This window comes from Ambystoma mexicanum, chromosome 11 (assembly GCF_040938575.1).
Source record: "Ambystoma mexicanum isolate Mex_15411 chromosome 11, UKY_AmexF1_1, whole genome shotgun sequence".
Classification (NCBI taxonomy): Eukaryota; Metazoa; Chordata; class Amphibia; order Caudata; family Ambystomatidae; genus Ambystoma; species Ambystoma mexicanum.
Genome location: NC_090934.1, coordinates 959,273,811 through 959,298,367, shown reverse-complemented (window position 1 = coordinate 959,298,367; position 24,557 = coordinate 959,273,811). Strand labels below are relative to the sequence as shown.

Sequence of the window (24,557 nt, the reverse complement as noted above, 5' to 3'; positions counted from 1 at the left end):
AATATCCATCTTGATTCTCCAGATGTGGATACTGTTCTCTTTCGTGACCTATGCAACACTCTTTCCCTTACTACCCTTCCCTCTGCCCCAACCCACTCTGCCGGACACACCTTGGATGCTCTCATCTTAACAGACATCTCTCTCTCCAACACTCTTACTACGCCTCCCTCCTGGTCTGACCACTCTCCTCTCTTCCCACCTTGACCTCCCCTATCCCATGACAATCCCTCCACCCGCACTGCCAGTCTCCTTCTCCGTCATTCTAGCGATGAAGTGCGTGTCAGTCGCTGCATTTCCCTCTTTCTTCATCCCTCCTGCCCCCTGTCTTTTGACTCTCCCTCTGACTCTTTTCTAGCTAACCATCATCTTTCTATCTCTAATACCCTGGACAGCCTTGCCCCTTTCATGAGGATCCACATGAAGCCTGCCTCCAAATGCAACTCTTGGTATGACTCCGACTTGGCAGCTTTGAAATGCAGGTGCAAAGCTGCAGAGCGGAAGTGGTAGGCATCTAGCTCATCCTCTAACAAACTGGCTTGCCGCCTGCTCCAAAGGCAATATTGTCTCGCCATCTCCTCCAAGAAGAGGGCTCATTTCCAAGTCTGCATCTCTAGAGCCACCAATAACACAGCTGAACTCTTTAAAATGTGCAAGGAGCTTGCCAATCCTATCGCAGTCTCCTCCTCTCCTCCTCCCTCCCAGGCCCTCTGCTCTCCACTGGCCGCCCACTTCTCCTCCAAAACCCTGGCCACCCTGTCCTCTCTGTCATCTGCTCCCCTCAAAACCCTCCATTTGCTTGCCTCCCTTGACCCTCCTGCCCCTCATACTCTCCTCCTTCTCTCCCAGTGCATCAGATGAGATCTCTAGAGTTGTCCACTCTATGAAAGTCTCCTCTAAATAGGTGAACCCCTGTTCTTCCAGAACCATCAAACCCTCTGCAACCACTCATTTGCCACTGGCTCCTTCCTACAACCCCTTAAACACTTTCTTGTGCACCCTCTCCTAAAAAAAGCCATCTGCTGACCCTTCTTGCCTGGCTAACTATAACCTATCTCTATCACTCCTTTTTTGGCCAAACTCATTGAGAAGATGGTCACCACCCCAAATGACCCTCCACACTCAAGTGGCTGACTGCCTCCATGCCCACCAGTCCAGTTGCAGGGCATCCAGAGGTACAGAAACTGCTCTCCTGAACACCGGAGGACCTACTCTCTAGTCTGGACTCTAACACTCCCTCTGTCCTGATCTTTCTTCTGCCTTTGACACAGTCAACCACTCCATCCTCATAAACCTTCTCCATGATACCCTTGGCATCACGGACAGGGCACTGGTGTGGCTCACCTCCTTCCTTTGAAACATACCATACCAAGTGCAAATGGGTCCTTTTCTCTCATCCACTGTACTCTCTACCTGTGGCATCCCTCAGGGCTCTATCCTATCACCATGGCTCTTCAACATCTACCTGGCTCCTCTGGCCCACCTGATCTCTACCTTCTACCCTCATTTTCAGTGTTATGCAGACGAGACACAGCTCTCTATCAACCTGCCATCCTCTACCCCCCCCTCTGCCTCCTCCCTCATACCTGACTGCCTGACTGCTATTCAGGCATGGTGCTCTGCCAATGACCTCTGTCTTAATGCCAGTAAGATGGAGATCCTTTCCATGAGGACACCCGCTCCTTGCCCCCCCCACTCTCTGGCCAGTTGGGACCGCTCCCCTCACCCACCTGTGAGGCAAAAAACCTTGGGATCATCTTTGACTCTTCTTTCTCTGTCTCTCCACATATCACTGGCCTTGCCAAGAAGTCCAACTTTCAGCTGCACCTCCTCAGGGTGATTCTACTTTTCCTCACCTTCAACCAGAAGCTCAATGTCTCCAGAGACCTGGGTCTCTCTAAATTGGACTACTGCAACAGCCTCCTCCTCAGTTTACCTCTTTGCTTCCTTCGCCCCCACTAATCCAGAATAGGACTGCAAGATTTATCCTTAGCCTCAATCCCAGGGACTGTATCTCTCCAGCCGTAAAATCTCTCCACTGGCTGCTGGTGAACACAAGGATCAAATTCAAGACCTTCTGCATCATCCACAAGGCTGTCTGGGAGCTCTCTACATCCAGCTTTCCCTCTGTAAATTCCTACTGGCCAGAGTCCTTCGGCCCTATGGCTCCAAATCTCTGCATGTCAAACGTTTCTCCAAGCAGAGAGTGGGAGGTAGATCCCTTTCCTCGGCTGGTTCCTCCCTCTGGAATGGCCTCCCTACCCCCTCTCAGACTTGAGCCGGATTTTCTTAAGTTCCAGAAACTTCTCAAGACTTTCCTTTTCTCCTCTTCCTTCCCTCTCTCCCTCCAGAGCAAACTCTCCCTCTGCCACTGCGATTGGGGCCTAGTCCCTTCTGAGTCATGCAGGGGCCAGACCACCCTCTACCAGTCCCCCAGCACTTGCCTTTGGGCTACCTTACCAAGACTAGCCCGACCTGGTCCTGTCTGTCCACTGAACTCATCCTCCCCCCTCTTGCCATTGCACATGCCACCTTGGCCCACCTAGCACTTTCCTGCCCCAACACTTGGGGCACCCTATTCCTGCACTTCTACCTCTTCCCCCACCCTCTGCACTTACCACCATTTCATGCACTTTCATGGTAGGATTGTCACATGGCCAATATAACTGTTTTAGTTGTTCTACTTTTGTGATTCCCATGTTCCCCCCTCCCCCTCTTGTCTTGTGGTGCCTGGAAAAACACTTGTGTATTGGCGCAAATAAAAAGTCAAATAAATAAATATTGATATCAACCTATACATGTGTTGAAAGAGTCTCAGAATATTACCCTGGTTGAACACCAAGTCATCATTATCGTCCAATATTCTTTCCAAACGAATACAACCTTTTTGTGCACTAGATACATTAGATCTTAAACTTGTTGATTCCTTTGACACATTTACATCTCTCAACCCAGCATATGTTTCATCCCCTTGGTTTCTTAGCTTCTCATTTGCTGCTAAACGTTTTTGTTCTAGGGTTAGAAATACTGGGTTAGGTATAAAAGTTGCTGCATTTATAGCTCTTATTTTTATATCTGGTATTTTTTAATTAGGTTTCTGCATATGTAGCTTAGAAACAACCTCTTGAAGAAGTCCACAGACTGTACGAAGGGGGATGAAAGATGTCAAGCTTGTTTTAGAGAGATATACAACCTTCAAAAATAAGAAGACAAACGAATCAGTTTGTAGAGGAAGTACTAATAGCTAACTTAACTTAAATATCATCTATAAGTAATAATGGGCCTCATTACGACCCAGGCGGTAAGTTACCGCCTGGGCCGTGACTTTACCACCATGGCGTAAACTACGTTTACGCCATGGTGGTTGGCGGACTTACCGCCCCATTCCGGCCTTGGCGGGGCGGTAAGTCCCCAATCCCCATTTACCCTTCCCCATTCCCATTTTTGCCCCATAGGGCATAATGGGAGTGGGGAAGGCGTTAATTACGCCACCGTAAATTACGGTGGCGTAATTAACTCCATGGTCCCTTAGCGCCATGGATTTTAACACCTGCTAAAAGCAGGTGTTAAATCCGCCATGGCGCTAAGGGACCTCGTACTCAGGCGGTAAGGGTCGGCGCTGTTTACGCTGCCGTAAACCCCTTACCGCCTGGGTCATAATGAGGCCCAATGTGACTTAAAGTGAATGTGGCAATGCAATGGAAATAGGCAAGAGAAGCAGTCTTTGTTTACAATTAAATCATGGTATAGATGCGAAAGTGGAGTTTTAATATCATTTGTAAAAAAAGGATATTGAAGAAATAACATATTTGCGCAAATTGGGAGATATATACAATCCATAAGGAAGGATGTTGATATATATTGGTCTGATATGGTCAAAACACGTAAGAGGAGCGACACTGATATAGTGTTGGAAATTAGTCTGGCAGCAACAAAGGATATGATTAGAGTTCTGGACTAACTGACCCTTCTTAACTCTAATAAAGTATTTGATTCCTATTTTGTCTTACATGTTTTTATTGTACACTAAAATGTATCAAAAATGAATCAATACAATTGAAGAAAATAAGAATACCTGCTCTGAACTGGAACCATGGAAATTTCCCAAAATACCATAGAAGATTCAGGCTGTAAGGAAACGTTGTGACATCTAATAGAGACTTATAAAAGTTAGTCCATGAAACAAATCAGTAAATGAATTAGAATATGAAAAAACTAAGAAAAAGAATTCTACACAAATATTTTGGCAACTGTGTGACATTGTTATACACATGATATACTTTATTTCCTGTTTACTTGTTTTCTGACTCTTGGTTCATCAAATGTGGTATTTTATGGATAAGTTTGTGCTAAACTAGAAGATAACTTTGCTACATTATAATCGTATAAAATTGAAATGAAATACCTTTTTTCTCACTGTTTTCTCTTGCAGGAACAGGTTACTGAAGATCTGTTACAATATTGTTTGCACTAATGAATTTGAATTTGTGATTTATGTATCTATACTTATGAACATCTTTCCAGTTGTGCTATATTTCATACCTGAGTCACAAAGGGTTTACGATGATGAACTTCAACTTGTGAACTTGATCTTTATAATTTTCTACACGACAGAGGCATGCATTAAGGTATGAAACAAATGTGTAGTTTTATGCAATGAGCAAAGAGAAAATTATTGCTGAATCCGAAATCACAAACATTAAAACATTTGTAGAGCGAGCTAGTGATCGTGTTCCATCGTAAATATTCCAGACCAAAGGTCTTAAGGTAAACTCCGAACCACCCAGATTTCCAAAAATGTGTTCAGGGAAAACCTTTCCCAACTTCCTTTGACCTGCGGGCAGAGTGGTTCTTTGTAGGTTATATATGGTACATGCGTTTGGAGTTTATGATCATACCTGAAGGCCAAGGGAGGAGGTTGCTGGCAGTTTGGTTATTGTTATGTCCTGATCCCTTGGATGCATGTCTCAGATTCAGTCTGATCCTTGTTATCTCCACCAACCCCCTCCTCACCTGAAGTCTTTATGGCTGAGGTACCGTCTGAATCAGAGTCCCAGGATTCATCCGTTGGTATCTCCTTTCTTCTCTGTCTCCAAAAGTCGCTGGGCTTCTTGTGCGTCCTTACCCCTGGTTTGGTGCGATGGGTATGGGCTCCACTAGAGGCCACTTTGCCTGAGATGCAATTTGCCTGGCAGTGGGGACCCCAGGGAGCCCACCCCAGACCAGGGAAAAAGCCTTGCCGAAAAAACCCTGGTAGGTTGTGATATCTTGCTGGGACTACTGATCCCAGAATGCACTGAGAAACTGAAGGAGTAGGCAAAGTACACAATAGCTCCAAATAAATACTCAAGAGAGCAGCAGCAGCAGGATGCAAGGAGTCCGGAGGGGCTAGGTTGCAGAAGAGTAGCAGGTACCTCGCAAGAACTGCGAGCAAGGAAAGAGGGAGTTTCCAAGAAGGTAAGCAGTAGACAGCATACAGAGGAATAGCCGTCCGAGAACGGCAGAAACGGAAAGGGGAAGCCGTTCGGAAAGCGGCCAGGAGGAAAAAAGGAAAATTACACGCGAGCGCTAGGAAACACTTTCCAAAGTACTGCAAGTTGCAACGCGAGTGCGTTAGCAACTTCCGGGAATATAAAGTCAAAAGACTAGAATGCGCACAGCGAGTCCAGGGAATGAGTCCTTCTTCTACCTCCTTTTCAGTCTCCATCTTAGGTATAGTCTCCAAGGCAGGCAAGTTGTGACAGTATGACCCCTTCTCAGGCCTCCACCCCCTGGTTTTCCGGGATGAAGGCGATGGAATCTCCGTAGTAGACGAGGAGCAGAAATGTTCTTAACAGGTTCCCATGTGCATTCTGACTTTGGGTATCCCTTCCAAAAAACCAGGTATTGCAGTACACCTCTTTTGTATCTGGAATCCATGATGTCGGAAACTTCATATTCCTCAGTGGTCTTTGTGGTCTTTTGAGGGGATCTTTTTGTCTTTCGGGAATGAGGGTCCTCAATATATGGTTTAAGGAGTGAGGTATGAAAGACAGGATGAATTCTTTTGAGAATCGGGGGAAGGTCCAGTCTATAAGCCACAGGATTGATCTTGGATGAGATACGAAAGGGCCCAAGATACCTGGGTGCAAACTTTCCTGGATGAACCCATCTGGGTAAATACTTGGTGGATAACCACACCTGCCTTCCTACTTCCCACTGAGGATTTGGGCTTCTCTTTTGATCTGCCCATCTTTTACAGTCTTGTCGAGCTTTTGCGAGATTGGATTCTGATACTCGGTGCATCCTCTGTATGGTATCCAGTAGATTGTAGGAGGGATACCAGAGAGAGGTATATGCTTTGGGTCATAACCATAGGTGCACTTGAAAGGACTCATACCTAGGGAGGTATGTCTTGTGTTGTTATAAGAGAACTCGGCCATGGGCAGAAGATGGAACCAGTCGTCTTGTTCTTGGTTACAAAAACACCGTACGTACTGTTCGAGAGTGGCATTCAAACCTTCAGTTTGCCCATTGTTTTCCGGGTGGAACCCTGAGGAAAGAGATCTCCTGATTCCTAATGTTCTGCACAGAACAGTCCAGAATTTGGACGTGAATTGAGCGCCTCTATCTGAGACTATATTGGTGGGAATCCCATGAAGCCTGACTATGTCCTTCAGAAAGACTTCTGCAGTCGTGCTGGCAGTAGGGAGTCCTTTAAGAGGAGAAAAGTCAGCCAGCTTGCTAAAGGAATCGATTGTGACCATTATGGCGGTGTGTCCACAGGATTCCGGCAGCTCCACTATGAAATCCGTGGATATCTGTTGCCAAGGTCCTTCGGGCTGTTTTTCTTGTTGTAGAAGTCCTAGGGGTTTGTGGTAATCGTACTTGTTTTGAGCACACACAGGGCAGGCCTTTACATACTCCTTCACATCCTTAGCCAGGGAAGGCCACCAAAATTGACGGGATGTTAACTCTAGTGTGGCTCTTTGGCCCTTGTGTCCAGCAGAGGGAATATCGTGACACCAGGACATTGCTTGTACTTGGAGTTCTCGGGTTGGTATATACAAAGCTTCCTTTCTAAAGAGAAAGTTGCCCTTCCCTTTGAAATCCATTTCTGAGCTCCTATTGTTCTGTTGTTCCGCCTTTACCCGTCGCAAAAATGTGTTTATGGTGGCGATGAATGTCTTTCCTGCTAACATGAGTTCCTGTTCTGGTAGATCTCCCGAATCTTCACCCATACTCCGAGAAAGGGCATCTGCCAGAGTGTTGTCCTTTCCTGGGAGATAGGTGATCACCAAGTCAAATTGTGAGAAGAAATACGCCCACCTGGCATGTCGTGAGTTGCGGCATTCCATCTTTTGAAGGACTTTAAGGTTTTTATGATCCGTACGGACCAAAAACGGGACTACAGAGCCTTGTAGCAGATGTCTCCATTCCTCACACGCTTGTCGGATGGCCAGGAGTTCTTTTTCTAACACGGAATAGTTGCGTTCACTAGTGGTCAACATGCGTGAAAAATAAGAGACAGGATGTTCTAAGCCGTCTTCCTCCTTCTGTAGTAATGCTGCCCCGATAGCACCGAGGGAAGCATCAGTTTCCACTATGAACGGGCGTGTTTGATCTGGTTGTCTGAGGATCGAGCTGTTACAAAGGATCTTTTCAAAGTCTGGAAGGCTTGTTCAGTGTCGGAATCCCAGAGGAATTTCACCCCCTTTTTCAGAAGATTGGTGATAGGAAGAATAATCTCAGAGAAATTGGGAATATAACTTTCTATAGAAGTTCGCTAGTCCTAAGAATCGTTGGATTTCTTTGACATTAGAGGGTACAGGCCAATTTGTAATGGCATCCGTCTTGGCTGGATCCATCTGTATGTTATCTGCAGATAATATAAAACCCAAATATGGTACTGTGGATGCCTCAAATATGCATTTTTCGGGTTTAGCTAGTAGACTGTTTTTCCTTAAACGTTGTAAGACTTCTGTTACCAAGACACGATGTTCAGCCAGAGTGGCAGAAAAGACAAGAATGTCATCTAGGTAAACGACCACTGAGGAGTAGAGCATATCTGAAAACACATTGTCCATGAATCGTTGGAATTGTGCCGGTGCATTGACCAGTCCAAAAGGCATTACTCTATATTCGTAATGTCCTAGAGGTGTTCGGAAAGCCGTCTTCCACTCATCCCCTTCGCGGAGTCTTAAAAGGTGATAAGCTCCTCTCAAATCCAGCTTGGTGAAGACCCGGGCACCCTGGACGGCTTCAATGATGTCCTTCATTAATGGCATAGGGTATCTATCTCGCACCGTAAGACTATTCAGACCTCTGTAATCTATACAGGGATGTAGTTCTGTTGTTCCTTTTTTGGGAATAAAAAAGAGAGAAGCCCCTGCTGAGGAAGATGACTCTCTAATAAGGCCGTTCTATAGGTTGGTGGCAAGGTACTCTTTCAGAGCTTCCTTTTCAGGTAGTGACAACGGAAACATTCTCCCGAAAGGCACAACTGCTTCCGGTGTCAGATCGATCTTGCAATCTTCTCTGCAATGTGGTGGTAGAAGACGGGGCTGTGTGTCTGTGAATACATCTATGAATTCCTGATATGTAGCTGGTATCATGTTGACACTGAAGGAAGGATGCAGTGTTGCTTAAATGACCGGGGTGATTTCTGTAGTTAAGCAATGTTGATCACAGTACTGTGATTTGAAGTCTACTGTGTTCAAACTCCAATCAATGTGGGGATTGTGCTTTCTCAACCAGGGAATTCCCAGTATTACCGGAAAATGTGCCGCCCTGATCAGATCGAATGAGAGGTATTCCTGATGATTAGCCATCTTTATCTTCAACTCCTGTGTTTCGTGACTAATGGGGCCTGATGTTAGTGGGGTACCATCGACTCCTTCCACCGGTATAGATCTGATCTTCGGTCGTCTGGGTAAGAGATGTTCCTTGGCCCACTTGTTCACAAAGTTGCCAGCCGCCCCACAGTCTAACATGGCTATGCACTCCACGGACCCTGTCGGTTCCCATTCTATTAGTATCTTGATCACCATAAGACTGCAACAGTCCAAAGCCGAAGGCTGTGCTAAGTGACAGGGATTTATGGTGTTCACCCCTTCCCTTTCCCTGTTTAAGGTTGGGGTCCTTCGTTTCCCTGTCTTCTGGGGGGTACTTCAGGGCAATCTCTTAATAGATGGCTGTTTGACCCACAATACATACACAAGCCGAGGTCCCTTCTTCTCTTGCGTTCGCCAGTAGATAGAGGTCCTTGTGTGGTTCCAATTTGCATAGGTTCTTCCGTGGATCTCTTTTCAGGTATCGAAGAGGGGTTTGGTCCTGATACAAAATTGCGTGGTCTTCTTCTTTCTGCCTTCCTTTCTGCCATACGGAACTCTACTTGTAAGACTAAGGAGACCAGGTCTTGGAAAGAATTAGGTCTGGCAACTCTCGCCAGTTCGTCCTTAATGTCTTCGTGGAGTCCTCTTCGGAATATAGTCTGTTGGGCAGTTTCGGGCCATCCTGCTTCTGCAGCTATCCTTTGAAATCTCACAAGGTACGTTTGGACATCCGATGACCCTTGTCGTATGTCGAGTTGATTTTCAAAGGTGGAATACAAGACCTCCGGTCTCTCGAACCTTTCTTTTAGTCGTTGTGTGAATAGGCCATAATCAATGAGAACCGGATCTGAAGTAGTAACAAAAGGCGTAGCCCATGCCAGAGCGTTGCCTGTCAGATTGGATATTAAGAACCCAACCTTAGTTCTGTCTAACTCGTAGGTTCTGGGGCGAAAGGTGAATTGGATTGTGCAGGCATCCAAGAATTCTTTTAATTTCTTTGGGTCCCCATCATATTTCCCACACGACAAGGGAAGAGGAGGTAGTTCTCCTCTGTTATCATCCCGTTGAGGTGCCTGTTGTCCCAACTGTTGAACCTGTTGCTGTAATGCTGTATTGTCAGCTCTTAGGGACTGTACTTCAGCCGTCAGAGCCTGGATGGCATTTACCATTTCTTGGTATTGTTCTAGGGAGGCCATTATCTCTGGGCGTTGCAATCTCTCAGATTCAGTCTGATCCTTGTTATCTCCACCAACCCCCTCCTCACCTGAAGTCTTTATGGCTGAGGTACCGTCTGAATCAGAGTCCCAGGATTCATCCGTTGGTATCTCCTTTCTTCTCTGTCTCCAAAAGTCGCTGGGCTTCTTGTGCGTCCTTACCCCTGGTTTTGTGCGATGGGTATGGGCTCCACTAGAGGCCACTTTGCATGATATGCAATTTGCCTGGCAGTGGGGACCCCAGGGAGCCCACCCCAGACCAGGGAAAAAGCCTTGCCGAAAAAACCCTGGTAGGTTGTGATATCTTGCTGGGACTACTGATCCCAGAATGCACTGAGAAACTGAAGGAGTAGGCAAAGTACACAATAGCTCCAAATAAATACTCAAGAGAGCAGCAGCAGCAGGATGCAAGGAGTCCGGAGGGGCTAGGTTGCAGAAGAGTAGCAGGTACCTCGCAAGAACTGCGAGCAAGGAAAGAGGGAGTTTCCAAGAAGGTAAGCAGTAGACAGCATACAGAGGAACAGCCGTCCGAGAACGGCAGAAACGGAAAGGGGAAGCCGTTCGGAAAGCGGCCAGGAGGAAAAAAGGAAAATTACACGCGGGCGCTGGGAAACACTTTCCAAAGTACTGGAAGTTGCAACGCGAGTGCGTTAGCAACCTCCGGGAATATAAAGTCAAAAGACTAGAATGCGCACAGCGAGTCCAGGGAAGGAGTCCTTCTTCTACCTCCTTTTCAGTCTCCATCTTAGGTATAGTCTCCACGGCAGGCGAGTTGTGACAGCATGAGTGCATGATGTCACTGAGAGAATGCTGAGTGTGTGTATGTAATGTTTAGGTGTGAACTTGGTTCCAGCCCGTGCAGTTGGAGATGTAAGCCTCTGTGGTTGGTGCCAGTGGGTCCCCTTTGGGGCCCAGCCCTGTTCCTGAACTACCTACCTTATGTAACATGAATAAAGGAACTTATGTCAACAAACCTAATGTCTCCAGGATTCATCTTTACAATAGTTATTGTAGGTAGTGAAGGAAGGACCTTTAATTTGAGCCACATTAGGGTAGTTCGGGGAGAGGTAGAATATTGAAATAGAATACGTTGTTTTAAAAAATAAATCTAACAGTTAGTTGGAGGCTGTAGCGGGGTAGGTCATCGTTTTGTGACAAATAAGGAAGAGATAATGACAGAGTTGGTTGGAGAAAAAAAATAAAATTCAGTGGCCGTCACTGAGTCCCCAACACATGTGCCATCTTTTTTGTAAATAATAGGGAGGTTAGAATCCTATTGACCATCATGTTGCATAACATACATGCAAGTGTCATATTCCTAAAACTTTTCCCCTTTCCTCCGCATTTGTTGGAGGTTGCCCCCGAGAAGAAGATGGCATCAGAGCATGATGTGAAGTGGATTTTCATTTTTTCTTAATTATTCAGCAATTCAGAGGAAATTTGTATCAGGAATGTAGTACAATGGATGCAGTACCTATGGTGGGGTGTGGTTGCAAGCAAACCAAGTGATGTAGGGATAATGCAAAGAAACATATGGGACATTGACTAGGGAACAAACCATAAATATGATGGATATTTTGGGACTTGGGACAATAGGTATACTTTATATACATTCATTGATATGTGTCACTTGAGGGTAAGGAAGGCTTTGGAGGGGCATAACAGGGGTTAAGGATGTCTCCTTGCTAGCTTGCAAGTGGAGCTTGAGTCTGTTCTTGAACAGTTTCACTGATTGTATAGCTTTGATGGCAGGAAGAGGAGCATTTCAGTTTATGGGGTGAGTAATGAAAAGAAGCGAAAGCAGAGAAGGGATAGGGGATGGAGTAGAGAGAGGTTTTTGATAGACGGAATTGTATAGTACCTCAGGGAGAATAAAGAGAGATGCAGCTAGCAAGGTAGTGGGGGAGGCCATGCATTGGTTTGAAGAAAATGAGTAGAAACGTAAAGAGGGACCCATTTTGCACAGTATCTCTGTAAGCAGCAAAGTGGCAATATGTTGAGGTAGCAGTGGATGTAGTTAGGTTATAGCTAGTGTGTGTTGCGCAGATGAGACCTTTGTTGAACAAAGTGAAAGAGTGGATGGGAAGACCAAGGATTTGACAACAGCAGTAGTCTAGTTTGCTGAGTACCAACAAAGAGATGTGAGTTTTTACTGAACAATGGGAAAGGTATGGTTCTTCTTACTGATGTTTAAACATTTGATCCTGGCTGTGTTGGTAGTGACCCTGATTATTTCAGTATGGTTAAGGTTGCTGTTGATGAGGAACCCATGGTTGTGAGCCACGGGTGATTGAGGGAGGAGATCCGGAGGAAATAGGAAATTCAATAATGGATTTGGCATTAGAGTTTGGGAGAAAAAAGAGTAGGACGATACAGTGACGAATTGTGCAGAGGCAGCTGATAAAGTGTAGTAAAAGCGGAAGGATGAAATGTGTTTACCCAGGGAAGAGCCGTAGAGGGTGACAAGGAGTTCAGTTCTCCAGCATGGGTTCTGGCATGGATTCACATGCTCATGAATATTCCCCGTCATCAGGCCGGGAATCCTCGGTATAGAAAAAATCAGTATCAGTTTCGTTTCTGATCTGTCTTTCTTAGTAGTAACCAATCACTGGTCTCTGGGTCATACTGCCCCCAGCCAATGACTGCCCTCTCCCTAAGCCCCGCTTCTGGCAGCCATCCTCAGATTTTTACCGCACGTTCAAGTGTTGGGAGTCCTCGTGCTGTAGCTCTCGAGCTTTTGCTGCATTTTCTCGCTTTTTCAGGAGATTTTTCTGATTTTTCGGTTAAATAGAGCCTCAAGCTCCACCGTTTCTACATCCGATCAACAGGGACCCGTTTCGGAGTTTTCTACGCCCCTCAAGGGTGAAGATTTCGTCGAGTTACGCTTTTGGAGGATTCCAGAAGTTCCGAGGCCTACCCCGGACATGGCCCAGGAGAAAGGAAGCTCGACGCCCGGGAAGCTGTTCAGGACCTACCCTGGATGCCAGCTTCAGAATGTGTTCAAGGAGGACGAGCATTCGTTATGCCTCTACTGTCTCCATGAGGACAAGACGCACGTGGAGAAGGACTGTGCGTTTTGTGGGAACATGTCGGAGCGGACCATGAAGGATCGCCACCTCCGTCTCGCCAACTGGCTGGAAGGTAAGAGCCCGTCAGGCGAGAAGAAGAAGAAGTCCGAGTGGTCTTCTAAGTCCTGTGAGGGCGCCCCAGCGACGGGGGCCCAACAAAAGGCCAAGCACCGCGAGTCCGCGGGCACCGGGAGCTCCCAACGGTCGGGCTCCTTGGCTGCCAGATCCGGCAGTGGCTCCTCGACGTACCGCCAAGCGGCAAGATCTTCGTCTCAGGAGGCCTACAGGGGACGCGGCAAGTCAGGTGGTGCCCGTCGTCGTCGACAAGGCGGTCAAGGACGCAAAGGGGCCTCCAAACAAGACTGTGGGGTCGGGCCCCCGCCGAAGCACCCCGGTGGGAGGCCGGCTGACGAGGTTCTTCAGCGTGTGGGAGTCCATCTCCACCGACCATTGGGTGCTGGACGCCCTGGTCCAAGGGCACGCCCTTGAGTTCCAGAAGAAGTGCCCTCGCGTTCCACCCGTGGCCAGGAAGGAAAATCACGTCCCTCAACTACTGTTGGAAGTAAGGGCGATGCTCAAGAAAGGTGCCATTGAGCTCGTCCCAAAGAGTCTTCGGGGCTCCGGAGTTTACTCAAGGTACTTCCTCGTAAAGAAGAAGACAGGAGGATGGTGTCCCATCCGGGACCTGCGACGACTGAACAAGTACATCAAGGCACAGAAGTTCCTGATGGTCACCCTCCAGCACGTGGTGGGACAGCTGGAGGCGGGCGATTTCCTGTCGTCGTTGGACTTGGAGGATGCGTACTTCCACATCCCCATTCTAAAAAGACAACGAAAGTTCCTCAGGTTCATGGTCTAAGGGCGGCACTACCAGTTCAAGGCCCTCCCGTTCGGATTGAAGTCGGCACCCAAGGTGTTCACCAAGTGCCTCGCACCAGTGGCGGCGCGGCTGCGCCTGCAGGGGATCCACGCCTACCCCTACCTGGACGACTGGCTCATCCGGGCAAAGACAAGGAAGCTCGCTGTGGAGCACACTGCGAAGACCGTCCAGCTGCTCACGGACCTGGGGTTCTCCATCAACTTTCCAAAATCCCACCTGGTCCCGTCGCAAGTCGCCCTGTTTCTGGGAGCCAAGCTCGACACAGTGGCGCGGCTGGCCTCGCGGTCAGAGGAAAGGACCAGGACCATCCTGGGCAAGGTGCAGCGTCTGCTGGCACCGGACATGGCCAGGGTAAGATCTATCAAGTCCCTCCTCGGGATGATGTCCTCCTGCATTTATCTGGTGCGCCTTTGCAGACTTCGGGTGTGCCCCTTACAAGAGTTCCTCGACGCCCGCTGGGTCCAGTCGACGGGCAGCTTCGAGGACAGGAGGTTCCGTCAGGCGATCCGGTGGTGGGGTACCCGCTCTCATCTGTTGGCGGGCATGGACTTTCAGACCCCAGCTCACCAGGTGACAGTGACAACGGATGCCTCCCTGGAAGGTTGGGGAGCGCACTCCAGAGATCTTCACGCGAGAGGCCTTTGGCTCGCGGAGGAGAAGTCACTCCACATCAAAATCTGGCCGCCATCTCACGATGCACCAGAACTACAGGACGGGCGTCCTTGTGGTCTCATCGGCTGGTGAAGGAATTTATGAAAGGATTGTTCCGATCATTCCCGCTGGTGAAGGCCCCTGCCCCGGCGTGGGAGCTCAACGTGGTGCTGACCAGGCTCATGAGGGCCCCATTTGAGCCTCTGCATCGGCACCGTTGAAGTTTCTGTCGTGGAAGACAGCATTTCTCGTGGCCATCACCTCCGCACGACGAGTGGGAGAGATCCAGGCCCTATCTTGCAAGCCACCATACTTGACTTTTCACGACACGAGGGTGGTGCTGAGGACGCACCCCTCCTTCATGCCCAAGGTGCCGTCGGACTTCCACCTCAACGAACCCTTGGTGTTGCCAGTTTTCTTCCTGTCGCCTTCGTCGCCGGCTGAGAGGACTCTGCACTCGCTGGACGTAGCTAGATCGCTGAAGTTCTACGTGGACCGCACGAAGAGTTTTCGGAAGACATCACAGCTGTTTGTAAACTTTGGACCTGTGAATCAAGGGAAGGCTCTATCGAAGGCTTCCATTTCCAGATGGCTCTCCGGCTGTATCATGCACTGTCATCGGTTGGCAAACCGACCGCTGCCCGGCCGTCCGAGAGCCCACTCGACCAGAGCGATCGCTGCTACCATGGCGTTCCTATCTGGTGTTCCCCTGCTCGACATCTGCAGGGCTGCGACGTGGAGGTCAACACACACCTTCACGAGATTCTACTGCGTCGATCGGGACTCCAGGGAGGAGTCCAGGGTCGGCCAAGCAGTGCTGCGCAACCTGTTCGCTTAAGGTGAGCCTGGTGAGGAGGTAAGAGATGCTTAATGTTGAGTTTTTTGTATTGCTTAATGTTGAGCCTGTTGCCACCTCCCGTGGTTGTGCATGTGTATACTGCTATGTATTCTTATATTCATGAGCATGTGAATCCATGCCAGACCCCATGCTGGAGAAGGAACAAGTTACTTACCTGTAACTGTTGTTCTCCAGCATGGGTCTGGCATGGATTCACATGCAAACCCTCCCGCCTACCCCTCTGCGGCTCTTCACTTGGTCATACTGCCACTTTACGTGCTACCAAATCTGAGGATGGCTGCCACAGGTGGGGCTTAGGGAGAGGGCAGTCATTGGCTGGGGGCAGTATGACCCAGAGACCAGTGATTGGTTACTACTAAGAAAGACAGATCAGAAACGAAACTGATACTGATTTTTTCTATACCGAGGATTCCCGGCCTGACGACGGGGAATATTCATGAGCATGTGAGTCCATGCCAGACCCATGCTGGAGAACAACAGTTACAGGTAAGTAACTTGTTCCAACTGATACTTGAGAGATTAGAGAAAGAGAACATGTGTGACTGCACCTCACTTCAGGATTCTACCTTATGCATGCTTCTGGCCATACCAGACAGTCAGTTTCTATAAATGGATGTGGCAGTAGCAATAAGCAGTAACTGAGCATCAGTTATTTCTTTGCATTTATGTTTATCTAAGCAATGTTTTGATTTTATCTTTCCGTCCTGGCATCTATTCCCCGTTGTATTTGGTTCAGATGCAGCGCTTTGCTCAAGAAGGCATTTGTAGAGCCGATCTGCACACATGTCTGCAGTGCTTGTCACCAGAATATCTTGGGCCCATCTGTGTGCTTTAACACGCTTTAATTTCAGATACTTTCTTCTAAGCTAAGGTGTTAAGAGGAGGTATTCCATAGATTTCCACTGAAATTTTGAAGGTTCTTGTCACCAATAAGAAGTTTAATAAAGTTAAACCATTAAGGTTTATTTTTTCCATTATGTTACTACTGTGCTCATAGGGAAAGTTAACAACTCCCCTTACCAGCTCTCCTTTGAACCTCTCCTGAACCACTTGTGGCTCCTTTGACAGCGACCCTCTTCTATGTTTGTAGGCAATAAGGGTAGTCTTCTGGTGATCTCTTAATGAGCGCAGACCCAGGAATGATCAAACAAAAGAAAAAAGGTATCCCCCAGGAACTGCTAATAGGGGGAACTGAGGATTCAACTTTCCCCTGAGACGTGACATAGACACCCTTATAAATGAGTGTTGTGGATTTCAATTAAAATTAACCAGATCTCGCTAAAGATCTTAACCTTGTTACCTAAGATTTGGATTCCATCTTCCAAGCCACGAGCTGGGCCAGAATGTAGATTTTGCGAGACGCTCTTGTGTGGTGTTTCTTCTTCCTTTATGGGTTCCGGATAGTGGCTGTCCGTAGTGTGTGACCGGAATGAAGTTGCATCTTATGTCCTAATGTGGCAGCCATCTTTCAAGGGGAATGGGGACTGATAGCCAGGACGATCCTGACCTTTTTTAAGGTCACATGGGCTATGGCAAGGGCATATAGCAGGGTCCAACTTGGTTGCCACAGCTGGCCTAGTATAAGGTGTGTGCCTCGTGTGCTCTCTCCTTGAGGAGAGGAAGAAGTTTCCCAACACTGAGGCCTTCTGAAACACTGTACAAAGTTAGCTTTTGTTCTATCATACCTAGAGAGAAATGCCGCTACATGGCCAATAGTGAAGAACAGGATCCTGCGTTACAAGACTATAAAAGTTCAAGGGGAGGTAGAGCTTTTCACCCGGAAAGCACGAGTACAAGATCTTGACAAAGAACTCTCGGGATTGCAGCAAGAAAGGTAGGCCCTTGTCACATATATTACCACGTTTAAAAGACTAGTGGTGGAAACTGATTTGCGTGAGGAAAGCGCACATCTCTTTCCTATAGGGGCTTAAAGCTGGCGCTGAAGGTTTTACTGGTCCAGGTGGTGAACCCACCAGAAACATGCATGGAGTATGTAGAGCTGATGGTGCAATTAAATCATTGTCTGGCTAAGCAAAAGGGAAATACCACGGTAGAAGCATACCAGATAGTCATCTGTTCTCAGATTCCGCCACAACCAAGTAAGGTTTCAGAAGGAGCTCCTAAGCCTATGGACATTGAGGGTGTAAGGGGACCATGTTTCAAGAGGAAAGTGTGAGAAACCTGAAGGTACTCTCACATCTACTCCCCAGGGATCTTCTGTTCAGGTGGTCAGGGAAGGGCCATCGCTTTTGGATCCCGACCCCGGGGATGGACAAGTGAGGGAAGATCACCTTTGTGGGGGGTCCTTGGGGATTGGAGAGAGAGTGCCTGAAGGCGAGACATGGTATCTCCCCTTTCCTAACACTGACCTACCCTCCCCTCTCTTAACCCTTATGGGATATTGTCAATCTCATCCCATCCTTCCCTGTAGTCTCCCACTAAGTACTGAGAAGAAGAAGGTGCAGCTACGAGTAGTGCACACTTCCTAATACAAACAGCACTCTGGTACTGGAACAAAGAAGAGGGGTCTGAAGGCCTTCATCAATGAATATCAGGCATGTCCCACTACCAGGCTGAAGCAAGGTGAGGCAATTGAGTACAACGCGTTTCACCTGCAGCCTGTTAGTAAAAGAAATTAGTATAAAAGGTGGAGTCCAAAAGCACACGAGAGGAGTAGCAGTAGAAGGGAGAGAGAGTTGAGAATTTGCTGCACTGGAGACCGAGAAGCCGACACACCGACAAAGATCCTGGGAGTCCTGCCGATGGGACTGTGTAGGACTGGGAACGCTTGCAAGGGAAGGAGGGCAGCAGGCGCTGCCATGGAGCAGAGGCAGAGATATGCACAGAGGCTGGCGTGTGCTGAGCGAAGAACCTGGCAAACTGGCGAGTTTGTTTTCCCGCTCAGGGAAAAGCTGCCAAGAGGAACTGCAGAGACCTGGTAAGTATTGGAGGATACTGGACACACCAGAGCGCTCCAAGAGACCATGAATGCAGTAACGGTCCACGAACGTAAGAAAGTCTTGCATCTGTTGAATGCTGAATGGAATGAAAGGTGCTATTTAAGTGAGCTCATCTTAATACTACATTTGCTGAATATCGAACTGAACGAAAGTTGCATTCCAATTGAGCACAACTTAAAACTACATTGGCTGAAAATCGAACTGAACGAAAGGTTCTATTTAGATGAGTACAACGCAATTCTGCATTTACTGAATATCGAACTACAAGAAAGTTGCTGTTTCAGTGAAACTAAGTGAATGCTATACTTATGGAATATTTAACTGAAGGAAAGCTGTTACTTGATCAAACTACGAAGTGCTGAAGTATTCATGAACATTTTTAGGTCAATTAAACATATCAAGTAACACACTGCTAGAAAAGCACCATAAGAATACGATGAAAGACCTATGATGAAATTGAAGAGTTGTTTTGAATATTACTGAGCATCAGCTTTGGGAGACTTATTGTTGCGCGACCTGCGATGGTTGGACCATGCGGTCTGGCAACTGCGCCTAGACCTGAAAGGTTCCTAGTATAAACATTGCTAGCCTCAAGAGTCAAACCAAAGACAAAGTATGTGGTTACTGGTTGTGTGACCTGTGATGGGTAGACAGTGTGGTCTGAAAACTGCACCTAGACCAGAAACCACTGAATGTTGAAAAAGCAACAAAAGGTATCACCAATTGGTGAAGTGAACCTAAGGTCGGGTCAAGTTGACCTCATGTTTCTTGTGAAAATTTGAAGAAACTAAACAAGTCAGCTGCTCAGTCAAGTCTTAGGGAAGGGAACCCTGAGAACCAAAGAACTGAGAGCATTTGTATTGTGGAAGGGAGTCCCAAGACCACAGTGTTATGTGAACTATATGGCATTTGAACTTAGGGAAGGGAAGCCCAACATCTTCACTTGATGTGAACTGTGATGCCCATGAACTTCAAGAAGGTAACTTCAGGACGTGCTCACACTATATTGAAGCAAAGCCATATTGGAACTTTATTGAACTTGAGACAGAGAGCTCCAGAAGAATTTAAGCTGCAATTAGCTGAACATTTACTTTTGAACACTAATATTTATTTGAGAACATTTCCCCACTAGATTTGGTTATAGTTATGAGGACAAGCATAGGTTTTGACACAGCCAGACTTTTCTTAGATTTCTTTCTTTAGGCAGGGAAAATCCCACCATAGCATAGGGTTAGTTAGGCGCTACACCATCCTGATCATCATTAATAAAACTTTGTTTGAACTATACATCAATTGTCTGTGTCATCTCTCTTGATACCATGCCTGTCTCACAAAAGGGACAAAAGAAGGGCCCAGAAATTGAGCCTACATTGCAGGAGACCAGGCCACTTCGTTACAGAATATCCTTCACAAACAAAAGGACCCAAGAAAACATTTGTGAACTACCAATACTCGAAAGATACCTGCTTACTGGAAAACTGATCAGCCCAGTGGTTTTGGAGGTCAACACACCTCAAAGGGGCTTAAAGGAACCTTCCTTCACTGCATAGAACGTTCACACACCTTTACCAGTAGTCCTGACTGCCCCCACTGGGAAGTCCAAGCAGCAGTGTTTTTTATAGATAGTGGAGTGACAGGAAATTATAGTGATCAAACCTACGCCACCAGTCATTGGGAAGCAGCAGTTCCCCAGGACAGATCAGAACATGTGGTAGCTGTGGATGGGACCAGTTTGACATCATGTCCAGTAAGGTATCAGATGGACCCGTTGACCTTCAACCTCATTGACTCCTCACGTTTTAAGATCATTGAAGGTATCTGCGGTGGACCACGACCCCTTAATCACCTGGAAGGAGCAAACGTTACAATTCACTTTGCTTGTTCATCTCGAGAAGTGTTTTCAGGGAGGTAATCTACAGAAGCATTGGTTTAAGGCTCCAGGCGCTAGAGCGCATCTGGTTCTAGGGGCTTTCTATGGTCTTCCAGGTGAATACCAGGACTTTGCCTCCACACTGGCTATACTATTGTCATATTGACCTTGTTGTGGAAGCTCAGGTACCTTGAGGCCGTGTTCATGTCTGAACTGAACCTGAAGACAAACACCTATGTAATTTCATGTATGAATACCTCACCAATGGCATCATTCAGCCATCCATATCACCGCTGTCACCCCCTTTCTTCGTGCCTCAGACGTGAGGGAACTTACATATCTATATTGACTATAGGGCACTAAACTAGATTCCTATAATGAACAGGTATCCGCTACTGCTAATACCTGTACTCATGGACCAAGTAACAGAGGCCAGACTCTATACCAATTTGGATTTATGAGGAGCATACCACCATGTTCCTGTTAAAGCTGGTGACTATTGGAAGATAAATTCGACCTGTTTGAATACAGGTTATGCCATAATTGGCTTTGCAACACTGCAGTGGCATTCCAATACTTCATCAACAAAGGTATCTGCGAACTACTGGACATATGTGCTAGATGACATTTTGGTATACTCCAAGAACTGGGAAGAACACATGAAGCATGCCCTTGCTCAGCTCTGGAAGTACAGGTTCTTTGCATAAGTGGAGAAGTGCAGCTTCTCTGTGCAACAGGTGGAGGTTATTGGCTTCATTCTTACTCCAGGTGTGATGATGGACCCAAAAAAGGAGAAAGTGCTCACAAATTGGACCTCCCTTATCTCGGTAAAGGAAATCCAGAGCTTTTTAAGCTTTACAGATTTGTATAGGTGCTTCACTGTAGACTTCTCCAATGTATTGCATCCCATTTTGCACCTCTACTTGAAAGGGAATAAGTTTGCTTTGACTTCGAGCATGGAACAAGCCTTTTAATAACTAAAGAGGAGCTTCACATCAGCATCGATACTTAAATATGGAGACATAGAATAACCATACATCATGAAGGCAGACGCTTCCAAAAATACCATGGGGCAGTCCTCTCACAGCATGATATGGATATAGACCAGCTACATCCCCTGGACTATTGACCCCGAAGGTTTGTCCAAGCAGAGTGTAATTACCTAATAATGGAACAGAAATGCTCACCATAAAATCTGCCTTCAAAGAATGAATGCACAACCTGCTACAAGCATGTCACCATGTTCACTGACCATCAGAAACTCAGTTTATGTGATCAGGAACAGTGCTAGCAACTCGACTACTGCGATAGAAGCTATTCTTCATGGAGTCGATTTTGTTACCACTTGGAGACTGCAGTAAGAAACAGATAAACATAATCTCTCGCCTAGTTGGGTATGGAAACAGGGAGCAAAGAGGAAGAAGCACAACTGAACCTGCCCCTCACGCTTCATAGGGGTCCTACTAGACAAGGAAACAATCTTTAACAACATCTGTATTACATTTCACTGCTGAAACCCTGGAAGCCTCGGTGACGGCAGGCTCTAACCGATCACAAGGGGATGGTCTGACCTACACTAAGAAAACACTGTACTTCCTCGATCTTAATTACTGTTGTCAATATTTATTGTCTGTTCATTTACCATTCTCCATTATGTATTGTACCGTTGTTGTTCTTATGTGCAGTTATTTGCAAAAGAATACATCCGACCTGGTGTTCTGCCATTTGTGGTGCCGCACAGTTAGACAAGATATCTACAAATAATATGTGAGTTCCTATGCTCCCTTTAGGCTGTTCACAGGGGTGCTTGCTCAGTTTACCTCCGAATGCCACTTGCTTGAGCTACACACACAGACAATTACCATCTTCCAAATCATGTATAATGCACAAGTCACAGCAATTACCTGCCATCTGCTTTCTCTGTTAAGAAAGCTAACAGTCTCAGTCTCCCACGATAGTCTTGTTTATAGTACCCCCACGTTATGAGGCTGATCTTACAAACCTGTTCATTTATCACTTTATCGATTTTGGGTAGAACAGGGCCTGCTTAGCAACTCTTACTTTAACAATGCTAACTTTGCCCTGCAAGTGAGTGAAAAACAACACTGCAATATCGTTTGCTTGATCTACAAAGAATTATGAGCATGGAAACATTCCTACCATGACTCATACCCAGCATTAGTTCAATAGATATTCAGAAATCTAAAATGATTTTCAAGCTATCTGCATGGTTAACATGTTTTTAGAGTTCCATTAGGCATAGACATTAATGCATGCTATGTGAACTCTCCTCTAAATCAGCGGTTTCACTGGGCACTTGCATAATCCTATCCAACAATATTATGGGGAGGTAATGTTTTGTTTTCTTTTCAAAGTAAATGTGTGTGTCCAGATTTGTGACTTTTTTTTATACTATCACATCATAGCATTGTGAGCCTTTATATATGTATTTGCATTCCAAGAATGGAGCCCTGTCAACTAGAATTGGAGGCCAGAACAGACAAGGCATTCGGTGGGAAAGTGGTAATTGGAGGGTAATGGGGGTGGCACGGGGGTGGGGGGTTAGGTTAACAAATTCCTTGCGGGTGAAGGTCAAATGAGTCCCTTTTAAAATCCAATTCAGATTTTTCGGCAGTAAAGTACAGTGAATGAAACTTGCTGTTTGTTTGCATTGAACAAGAGAGATCTCTAGTGATAGTCTAGGAAAGTGCAGCTTCGGAATCTTTTATGTGGTGTGCTGCTGCTGAGACTTTTCAATATCGTCATGTATTCTATGTTTAAAGCCTCTAGCATCCAGTGTTAATAATGAACTGCAGAAGAAGGACCCTAGGAGAAGGCACTGTGTCGCTTATACATCTGAGCAGCACAGCTAATCTCTATATATGTAAAAGGCAAATTTGTGGATTTGTCTATACGAAATGTTCAGCATACTTCCCAAAATGCCACAAACCTGAAATTTGGCATGTGTGTGTATGCTCCATGGTGTAGACACTGGGCCTCATTACGAATGTGGCGACAAGGCAACAACGGCGCCGTTGTTACTATACCGCCACATTACGAGTTCTGCTTGCTGGTGCCGCTCTGCACGCCTGGTCAGACCAGGCTTGCAGAGCAGTACCTGCGAACAGAACTCGTGATTGCACCGGCACCATTATAAAGGGCACGGCTACCGCCAAACTCGTAATGAGGCCCAATGTATTAAATATAAATTGTTTCTAATATTTTCTTTTTTAAGCGTGTTTTGTTAAGCAGTCTGCAATACTTTGATATGTGTGTGAGTTTTTTTTTCATTACATTTTCGAAATGTTCAGAATACATCCCAACATGCTACAAACCTGGAATTTGGCATGTGGGTAGGTTGCATGGTGTATACGATGTAGAAAGTATAACTTTTTCATATTTTCTTTTTTTTAAGCCATCTGCAATGCTGACCCCTGCCATATGGCTCTTCATGCTGTAGTTCAGCCGTAGTTCTACGTTCATTGTTCCTAAAGTTCTGCAGTTCATGAAAACTGTTAGGGGGAATTCTCATTTATGGCTAATTTCCCTCACCTAGTGAGTCCCCCAGCCGCTTTGCTGGACTTCTGGAGTTTATTTTTTCCACCTGGTAAGAGTGAGAACTTTCCCCCCACTCTTACCTATGTTTTGCTATGTGTTTCCAACTGTTTTTGTGATTGTGGACTCTGAAGTACACCACTTCAGTAGCCCCCTTCTTTGTGTGTGTCACACAGCACTTTCAGTGCCATGGCACAGAGTTTTTGAGACTTCCCTCGACTCCATTTCCGAGGCGACTACTGTCACCCGGAAAAGGGTAAAGTTACCATTAACTTTACTTAGTCAATCTACCACAGATCCAATACACCCCATCTTCCATGGAGTACTGGAGTACTGGAAAGGGTTATCCCTTTTTATCTGTACCTCCTAGAGCATTGTTTCGCTCTTTTAACATTTATACTTGGCTGGTGGCAGTGGTCTCTACCCTAACTTTTCTACCTCGATTATATTAGATAAACGTGGTACTGTTCTTGGCTATTATATTAGCCTCGAACATAAACCCGCTTGACCAAATCGTCTTTCTTTTGGCTCCGGTTGGGTTTATTCGCCATTTCTTTTTGTTAAAGTCCTTCTTGTGTTTTACTTTGCACAGCAAACTAGGTTTGCCTTCTTTGTTCACTGTCTTTTGGCGGGCTTCTGCCCAGAAGCCCTCCTCAAGGCACCTGGGTGTCTAGGTGGGCTGAATGTGAG

General features: G+C 46.5%; 1 protein-coding gene across 1 annotated transcript in view; it reads left to right on the top strand.

Moving 5' to 3' along the window:
* Nucleotides 1–24,557, top strand: part of LOC138505085 (sperm-specific sodium:proton exchanger-like) — a 3,031,181-nt gene that overhangs the window by 2,623,562 nt on the left and 383,062 nt on the right. The window contains exon 15 of the mRNA XM_069625402.1: nt 4,430–4,625. Within this exon, the coding sequence (XP_069481503.1) occupies nt 4,430–4,625 (196 nt within the window). The remainder of the gene's footprint in view (nt 1–4,429; nt 4,626–24,557) is intronic.